Here is a 9,909-nt window from a genome sequence, read left to right as displayed (position 1 = left end):
AAATTAGATTTCCCTTTTTATTCTTATTTATTATTTACAAGGAAGACATGTTATCTATATGAAACGTAAAATAGGATGCAAAGACACATGAGAAATTCAACGGATATCATTCTCATTGATTTTTATTTAGAGAACATTCTTTGCATACTATTATATGTGCCTTCCATTTCTAATGAATGTATGTTAATGCACTATCCTAGGAGATGCATGATATTTATTTTTTACCTAAATTTTATCATGTTTTTGACTAAGGGTTATGATGCATGATTTTTTTTGCTATATTTTTTTTGTTTTTTTTGTTTTTTTTTTTTGAAATAGACTACCCTATATGATGCTTTAGAGTTAGGGTATATAGAAGGGAGTTAAATTTTTTATCATATTTTTTTTATTAATATCTATTTGTTTATAATTCCTTTCTATTTGAAATGAACAAAAAGAGAACACCACAAATGCAACACACATAAGCTCAAACAAATGTACACCCGCGAACAGTCACGTTTAAATCCTTGGTCTATGGTCCCTGCAAGAAAAGTGCATTATATAGGACAGTTCTAATCTCACTGGTCTTAAGGCCCCCAAGGTGCCCCCATTATAGGGACCCAATATCTCTGTCGCCGTCACCTGACAAACTCTAAGGTCTGTCGTAGTATTTCAGGCTAGAGTAACCGGTTATCACCTTGAGTGTGATTTTCGACAAGGCTCGCAGGCTCTGATGAGTCATTATTTTCCCCTATTTTCTTACCTTTCTGTACTTATTTTAATATCTGATTTGCGCTTAATTGTTGATTATCTGCACTATTTTCTATTTGGGCTTTAATTGGACTGGTAATTCATATTTTAATTAATTTGAATTTTCTGAATCTAATTATTCCAAATTTTTATTTTCAGGGCAGTTTAATAATTATCTAGGCTTGGAATTAATTTCTGGACTTCAAGTGGAGCTGCCACGTCATCTGCCATGTCACCACTGCACCATTTTCCACCTCAGCATTTAATTTCATTTTTTGTATTTTGTTTTATTGTAATTTTCGGGTCAAACCTGACTTGGGGCCCATTTTGACTCTTGTAGGTTTTATTTTAGGGTTTTAGGGCAGCCACTAGGGGAGGTTGTGATGTGACTATGTAGCTGATTCCTTCTCTTTGTTTTTTCCTTACGTTTTGCTCTCTGTAGCTGCCATATTTCATTTTAATCTCTTTAGCTGAGTTTTTCATTTTACTCTCTTCCTCTCTTATATGCATTTTGTATCTGAACTGAACCCTTACATTTGAAATACAGATTACTCATTTTCGTTTTCCTTCTCTGCCATTTTCGTTTCTGTATTTTAATGGAAGGCTAAAAACCCCTGGGTTGGCTTCTTGTTGTGGATTGTAATCTCTGTTTGAGGTTGGGTATGTGTGTTCATCTCTGTTCTGCTTTGTTCTTCTCCATTTAACCTCTGTATAAATGCCACAGTTGCTTAATTTGTGAAGAGGAGGTTGATGTTGTATACGTTTTCTTAATTCGTGTAAGGAAATCTTAAGTTAATCTTCGCTTAGTTGGTTAACTCGGATGGAACAAGGATTAAGTGGTTAATAGAGTAATCTTTTGAGAAACCAGGGATAAGAGAGTTATAATCCGAACAAGGAGCCAATCCATTTTACTTGTTGTGTTATCTGCGCTTATTGTGTTACAAACTGAATTTCTGAACCAAACCCCCCATTTCGTGTGTTTAAGCCTTTAACAGTAAAAGACGGTCCTTGGGAGACGACCTAGGAGTCACTTCCTAGTACTACATTTACTTGTATTTATTTGACCGGATACGGCTTCGATCAAATTTGGCGCCGCTGCCGGGGACCATCGGTTCCTGCTAAAGGCTGTGTGTTATTTGTTTTTGTTGTGTGTTTAGTGTTTTAGAGTCTTTGTTATGTTATGTGTGTTTTTGATGTAGTGTGTTTTAGTGTATCAGTATATCAGTGTTTGTTTCAATTTTGTATGAATTTTGTGTATTAGTTTGGTGCTTGCGTTTTTGTGTCTCATTACATGTTATGTTGTGTATTTGTGTATTAGTCTCCCCAGGTGTAGCAAGTAAGCTAGTTGAAGAATTAGATAGAATCAATGAACAGTAAACCAATGGAACAGTAACTCGAATTTGGTTTTTGTTGCATTTGCTGTCATGTGTTTGTCATAGCTGATCTTTATTGCATTTGATAGCCCATTGTGACCAATTATAGTTATTACATTTGGTGTGCTAAATCATTGTTGTGTTTATTGAGTTTCAATTCTGGTGCATTTCGTGGTGCATGTGGTGCAAAATTTGGTGCATTTTGGCTCAATTTCTAGTGCATTTTGGCTCAAAATCTGGTGCGGTTTTGCTCTGTTTTGGTGCATTTTGGTGCATGCTCTGTTCTGGAATAGGAATACTCTATTTTATCTCCCTACTACTCCTTTGTTCGGGTTCTAAAATTGTGGGAAAAGGGTATGCAAGTGTTGCAAAATCTGGTGCAAAAATGTGGCGCATGAATAGTGCTGAATAGTAGCTGAATTTTCCAATTAATTGTGATTTTTGCTTTTGATAGCTAGACTTGCTATTTTTGTCTGATTTTTTTTGTGGTAACTTCTTTCAACCTATATTTTGTGTAAAAAATAGCTAGGGCACATAGTTAGGTCAAAATTTGGAGATACCAAAATTTTTGAAAATTGTTTTCAGCAAAACTTCAAAGGGCCATAACTTTGGCTCTGGTTATCGGAATTAGGCAAACGTTTTTTTCATTTTATGTAGAAAAAAAAGATCTATCAAACTCACACTGCTATGCTATATGGCCCCAGCTAGATCTTCAAAAAAACGTCATTTACTATTTCTTTTTTATTTTTGAAGTTTTATTTCACTATTTTTCCAAACTTTTATATTTTTTTAAAAATAGTTAGGTTTTGAATTTTGTTTTCAAAATTTTTGTGGTAGTGTCTTATGATTTTAGGATGATATTGGTGCATTAGATTGGATGTTTTCTGAGTTTTCATGGAAATTCCCTTTTTACCCCTACTATTCACGTGTCCTGATGCATGTGTTGCATGTAGTGCATGACTAGGAGCAGTCCTGATTTTTTGCATCCATTTGATCCTGAGATTGATAGGACATTCCATAGATTAATTAGAGAGCATATCATTCCATCTTTAGATAGTGATAGTCATAGTGTTAGTGATAGTGTAAGTGTTGCATCTGAACTTCATTCAAGTCAACCAGAAAACATGGGTGAACATAATGGACCTCGAGAGAGAACACTTAGGGAGATGGCTGCACCTGATTTCACATATGAGAGTCTATGCATTCAATATCCTGAGGAAGATGTTCCTTTTGTGCTTAAAACTGGACTAATCCATTTGTTGCCTAAGTTTCATGGTCGTGCAGGTGAGGATCCACACAAGCATCTCAAGGAGTTCCACATAGTTTGTTCCACAATGAGGCCTCTTAATGTCCCTGAAGATCACATCTACCTAAAGGCATTCCCTTTTTCATTGGAGGATCTTGCCAAGGACTGGTTGTACTATCTGGCCCCTGGTTCAATAACAGGCTGGGATGACTTGAAGAGAGTGTTCCTCAAAAAATTCTTCCCTGCATCCAAGACCATTGCAATCCAGAAAGACATATATGGAATTAGGCAACTCATAGGGGAGAGCTTATACGAGTACTGGGAGAGATTCAAGAGGTTGTGTGCTAGCTGCCCTCACCATCAAATTTTTTAGCAATTATTATTGCAGTACTTTTATGAGGGGTTGAACATAATGGATAGAAGCATGATTGATGCAGTTAGTGGAGAAGCTTTGGGAGATATGACACCTGCTTCTGCTAGAGGGATGATTGAAAAAATGGCGACCAACTCACAACAATTCAATATGAGGAGTGATGCCATAGTTGTGAGGGGTGTGCATGATGTGGTAGCCTCAGATTCCACTGAACACAAAAAGCTGGAGAGTAAGATTGATGCTCTCACCACCTTGGTTTCACAACTGGCTGCAAATCAAAAATCAGCTCCACCACCAGCAAGAGTATGTGGCATCTGCACTTCAATTAGTCATCGAATAGATGCTTGTCCCTTCTTGCAAGAATCTTCTACAAGTCCTGATTCCCCACAAGCATATGCTGCCAACATTTACAACAACAGACCTCCACACCAGCAACAACATAATTATGATCTGTCTTCCAATAAATACAATCCTGGTTGGAGGAATCATCCTAACTTGAGGTGGGGAAACCCTCAACAGCAGCTAAATCCACCACCTTTCCAGAATAATCCCTCAAGTTCTACATATCAGCCTCCTCAACAAAGACCTCCTCCTACACCTGCAGCCCAACCAGCTCCTCAACCTTCTACTTCTGAACCTTCATTGGAGGAGCTGGTGAGGCAGATGATTCTTCAAAACATGCAGTTCCAACAAGAGACCAGAGCTTCTATTCAGAGTTTGACAAATCAAATGGGTCAGATGGCAACTTAGCTTAATCAAGCACAGTCCCAAAATTCAGACAAGTTACCTTCATAAACTGTGCAAAATCTGAAGAATGTGGGTGCCATCACCTTGAGGTCTGGCAAGCAAATTGACATACCAGCACCATCTACAGCTGTTGTACCTCCACCTGAGCCTACACTTGAGAAAGAGGGCCATACAGGTAGTAGCCAAAATTTACATGCAGGTGGACCTTCTTCCAGTGCACACAGTGATGATCTACATCAGCCTCCTATCCCTCTTCCATTTCCACCGAAATTAATTCAAAGCAAAAAGATGGAAGAGGTGGATAAGGAGATATTGGAGACCTTCAGGAAGGTGGAGGTGAACATACCTTTGCTGGATGTCATCAAGCAAATTCCCAGATATGCTAAGTTCCTGAAAGACTTGTGCACCCACAAGAGGAAGCTGAAGGGCAATGAGTGAATCAGCATGGGCAAAAACGTCTCAGCACTCATAGGTAAATCTGTTCCACACATTCCTGAGAAGTGTAAGGACCCAGGTACATTTTGTGTACCTTGCATTATTGGTAACAATAAATTTGAAAATGCCATGCTTGATTTAGGAGCTTCAATTAATGTCATGCCTCTGTCTATTTTTAATTCTCTGTCTCTTGGTACTTTGCAACCTACGGGTGTGGTCATTCAGTTGGCCAATAGGAGTGTTGCCCACCCCACAGGTTTTATAGAGGATGTCTTGGTTCGGGTTGGTGAACTAATTTTTCCTGCTGATTTTTATGTGCTTGATATGGAGGACGGATTCTCCCATGGTTCTGTCCCAATCATTCTAGGCAAACCATTTTTGAAAACAGCCCGGACTAAGATTGATGTTTATGCTGGCACCTTGTCTATGGAATTTGGTGATATTGCTGTTCATTTTAATATCTTGGATGCCCTGAAATTTCCTTCTGAAGCTCATTCTGTTTTTCGTGCTTAATTGATTGATGATATACTTGATGAGAACATTCATGATTTTGATTCTTCTCATGCTAAGAAGCATTCATTTTCACTTGATTTGTATAGCTGCCTTTCATGCATTGAGTCTGAATCTGATTGTGAAAATGATTATGAGGCATCTGAATTTGACACTTTGGGTGTTGTACCTCTTGCTCTTGATTTTATACAGTCAGAATGCACTAACCATGTTGCAGGAAGTACAAAAGAATATGACTTGCAGGTTGAGGTACAGGCTGCGGAACCACTTCTCCCTTCTTTGGTTCCTTCTGATGTTTAGCCGGCACCCACACCGGAGTTGAAGCCTCTTCCAGAGAACCTCAAGTATGCTTACTTGGAGGATGATGAGAAGCTGCCAGTGATCATTTCCACCTCCCTTGATGTTGTTCAAGAGGAGAAATTGTTGCACGTTCTGAAAAAGCATAAGAAAGCCATTGGTTGGACCCTGGCTGACATTCCTGGTATCAGCCCATCCACTTGCATGCATAGGATACTCTCAGAGGATGGAGCTAAACCAGTCAGACAGCCCCAGAGACGACTCAACCCTGTCATTTTGGAGGTAGTGAAGAAGGAGGTGACCAAGCTTCTTCAAGCTGGGATCATTTATCCTATATCATATAGTTAGTGGGTGAGTCCGATCCAGGTGGTCCCCAAGAAGACAGGCCTCACTGTTGTGAAAAATGAGAGGGATGAGCTCATCCCCACTAGAGTGCAAAACAGTTGGAGGGTTTGTATTGACTACCGGAGGCTAAACCAAGCAACAAGGAAGGATCATTTTCCTCTGCCTTTCATTGATCAGATGCTTGAGCGTCTGGCAGGTAAATCTCATTATTATTTTCTTGATGGGTTCTCTGGTTATTTTCAGATTCATATTGCTCCTGAGGATCAGGAGAAGACCACATTCACCTGCCTTTTTGGTACTTTTGCCTATAGGAGGATGCCTTTTGGCCTATGCAATGCCCCTGGTACCTTCTAGCGGTGCATGTTTAGTATCTTTTCTGATTTTCTTGAAAATTGCATAGAGGTGTTTATGGATGATTTTACTGTATATGGATCCTCTTTTGATGCATGTTTGGATAGTTTGGATAGAGTTCTGAATAGATGCATTGAGACTAACCTTGTTCTTAATTTTGAGAAATGTCATTTCATGGTTGAACAGGATATAGTTTTAGGGCATATTATTTCTAGTAAGGGCATAGAAGTAGATCCTGCAAAAGTCTGTTATTTCACAGTTGCCTTACCCCTCTTGCGTGCAAGAGGTTCGATCTTTTCTTGCCCATGCAAGTTTCTATAGGCGCTTTGTCAAAGAATTCAGCAAGAAGGCCCTTCTGCTATCCAACTGCTACAAAAGGATGTTGATTTTGTTTTTGATGACAGGTGTAAACAGGCTTTTGACTGCCTCAAGGAAGCACTCACCACCACTCCAATCATTTAGGCACCTGATTGGACAGTCCCATTCGAGCTGATGTATGATGCATCCAATTATGCATTGGGAGCTGTCCTGGCACAGAGAGTTGACAAGTTGCCCAGAGTGATATATTATGCTTCCCGGACTTTGGATGCTGCCCAAGCAAACTACACTACCACAGAGAAAGAGCTTCTAGCCATTATTTTTGCTCTTGATAAATTTAGATCTTATTTGCTTGGTTCTCGTGTTATTATCTATACTGACCATGCAGCTCTGAAGTACCTACTGAAAAAGGTTGAGTCAAAGCCCAGATTGATTAGGTGGATGCTCTGGCTCCAGGAGTTTGATCTGGATATACGAGACAAGAGTGGAGCTCAAAATTTAGTGGCAGACCATCTCAGCAGGATTGAGAGAGCTGAGGATAGTGCTGACGTCTTGCCCATCCAGGATAATTTTCCTGATGAAAATTTTTTAATTGTTTCTTCTGTTTCTGCTTCTACCACCCCTTGGTTTGCAAATATTGTTAATTTTTTAGTTGCTTCTGTTTTTCCTCCCTTAGCATCACGAGCTCAAATTGATAAAATTAAGAGTGATGCTAAGCATTATATTTGGGATGACCCCTATTTGTGGAAGTTGTGCAGTGACCAGGTCATTAGGAGATGCATACCAGATCATGAGATTGATTCGATCCTGCAGTTTTGTCACTCTTCTACACCAGGTGGCCATCTAGGCATTCAGAGGACAGCTCGCAAGGTGCTCGATTATGGTTTCTACTGGCCCACCATCTTCAGAGATGCGTGGAAGATTTGTAGCACTTGTGAGCAGTGTCAGCGAGCAGGAGGATCCCTTACATGGAGACAGCAGATGCCTCAGTAGCCCATGCTATTCTGTGAGGTGTTTGATGTCTGGGGTATTGATTTCATGGGTCCCTTTCCTGTTTCTTTTGGTTTTTCCTACATTCTTTTAGCTGTTGATTATGTTTCAAAATGGGTGGAAGCCAAACCCACCAGAACTAATGATGCTCGGGTTGTTGTGGATTTTGTTAGATCTCACCTATTCTCCAGGTTTGGAGTACCTAGAGCTATTGTTAGTGATCAAGGCACCCATTTTTGTAACAGATCTATGCAGGCTTTGCTCAAGAAGTATGGGGTAGTGCACAAAATTTCTACACCCTACCACCCCCAAACCAATGGGCAAGATGAAATTTCAAACAGGGAGATCAAGAGAATCTTAGAGAAGATTTTGCAGCCCAACAGAAAAGATTGGAGTAACAGGTTGGATGATGCTCTTTGGGCATATAGGACTGCCTACAAAGCACCTATAGGGATGTCTCCTTATCGGGTTGTCTTTGGTAAGGCATGTCATTTACCTGTGGAGATAGAGCACCGAGCCTACTAGGCTGTGAAGACCTGCAACTTCTCTATTGATCAGGCTGAAGAGGAAAGAAAGTTGCAACTGGGTGAGCTTAATGAGATCCACCTTGAAGCCTATGAGAACTCTAAGTTCTGCAAGGAGAAAACCAAGAAGTTCCATGACAGCTTGATAGCTAGGAAGGACTTCGTGGTTGGCCAGAAAGTTCTCTTGTACAATTCTCGGCTCGGACTCATGGGTGGTAAGTTACGTTCTAAGTGGATTGGACCTTTTGTTGTTACTAATGTTTATCCTTATGGTATAGTTGAGATCAAAAGTGAATCCACAGATAAGAGCTTCAAAGTTAATGGGCACCGTCTAAAGCCTTTCCTCAGCAATCCATCCCTGTTGAATGCAGTTGAAGAGGAGATGTCTCTGCTCGTCCCCGCTACTCTCACACCATGACTTAGGGAGTTTTCTTTCCCCTTCTCCTTCTTTACTTTTATTGCACTTGTCCAGATTTATTGATTGTTCTGATTGCTCTGATCTTCTATTTGGGCCACATTGGGACAATGTGTGATTTAAGTGTGGGGAGGAACTGTTTTGGTTACATGCTTTTAGGGTTTACTTGTTATCTTAGGTTTTATGTTTAGGTGTTCTGTGCAGTTTTGCATGTTTCTCTTTGATTTCTGGGTTTTGATAGTTTGTAGGCACTTACTTCATTCTTGGATAGGAGTTTCTTGATACTATATGGTTTGAAATCCCTATTTTTCTCTGCTTGGAAAGATGATTTTGAGGTTTGAGAGGTTGTTTTAATTGTGACAGATATACCTTGTGTGAGGATTTGAGCCACTCTCTGTTCTTTCTTGTGTGTTATGCCTCTTGATTGCTTGCACAGTTGCCTTGTCTTGACTCTGTTTGATACTTCTTGATTCACACGCATGTTTGGATATGATTAAGGCATTTTTGTTCTGATAAGCCTCTGGCCAAATAAGCCTACCTTGAATTAACTCCTCTGATAACCCCTGCTGAGCCTATTTCCCCTTTTTGTTTGAAGCTCATTACAAGCCTTAAGCGAAAAACCATGATTACCTTAACCTTAGGGAGTTTTGGAGCTTTGGAATTGTTTTGGGAATAAGTTCTTGAATAAGTGTGGGAGTGTGTGTATGTTTCATTGGATGATGTATATTGGCTAGTTGATCCCTTATGCTGTACACTTTACTTCTCTGCATGTTATCTTATCTCATTTCAAATTTTCGTGTGTACTGTTCACTATGTACTGTTCATGCTTAAAAAAATCAAAAAAATAAAAATAAAAAAAAATGAAAAAGAGAAGTTGTTTGAGGCAAGAGAAAGAGGATTCATCATCATAGAGGTCATTAGAGGTTTTTGGGTTTGTTTCTTGTGCGCATTCTTGACTTATTCCCCATTGCTCCTCTAGTTCCTCTGGTTTGTAGTTACTTATCCCATATATTTTCCTCTACCCTGTCCTTGGCCTCATTACAACCCTAAAAAAGACCTTTTGATCCTTATGTGCATGTTTGTTGGGTGTTGATTTTAGAGGCTTGCCAAGTCTATCTGTTGCTTGTTTTCATGAATGCTTTGAGAGTATACAATTGCCTAGACACTTGAGAGATACAGTGATACAGTGCATCTAGTGAGGCTCTGTTGCTTTTGATTCACCTCTTGAACTGATTGATTGTCTTGCCATGTTTTGA

The 9,909-nt window shown here is 39.6% G+C and overlaps 1 protein-coding gene and 1 pseudogene across 1 annotated transcript; both read left to right on the top strand.

The window, feature by feature from the left end:
* The first annotated feature begins 3,058 nt into the window (after positions 1-3,058).
* On the top strand, positions 3,059-3,721 carry LOC145959008 (uncharacterized). The gene has a single exon (XM_083076882.1). The coding sequence runs from the start codon at positions 3,059-3,061 to the stop codon at positions 3,719-3,721; it is 663 nt and encodes a 220-aa protein (XP_082933008.1).
* Positions 3,722-3,760: 39 nt separating this feature from the next.
* On the top strand, positions 3,761-5,921 carry LOC145959007 (uncharacterized; annotated as a pseudogene).
* Positions 5,922-9,909: the final 3,988 nt, after the last annotated feature.

The sequence above is a fragment of the Cajanus cajan genome, chromosome 6 (assembly GCF_000230855.2).
Source record: "Cajanus cajan strain Asha chromosome 6, NIPB_CcT2T_4, whole genome shotgun sequence".
Taxonomy (NCBI): Eukaryota; Viridiplantae; Streptophyta; class Magnoliopsida; order Fabales; family Fabaceae; genus Cajanus; species Cajanus cajan.
Note: the sequence above shows the minus strand (reverse complement) of the source record. Positions and strands in the feature narration are given on the sequence as shown.

Coding starts and splice junctions, on each gene's coding strand:
- LOC145959008 (XM_083076882.1), top strand. CDS start 3,059: ATGACTAGGAGCAGTCCTGATTTTTTGCATCCATTTGATCCTGAGATT.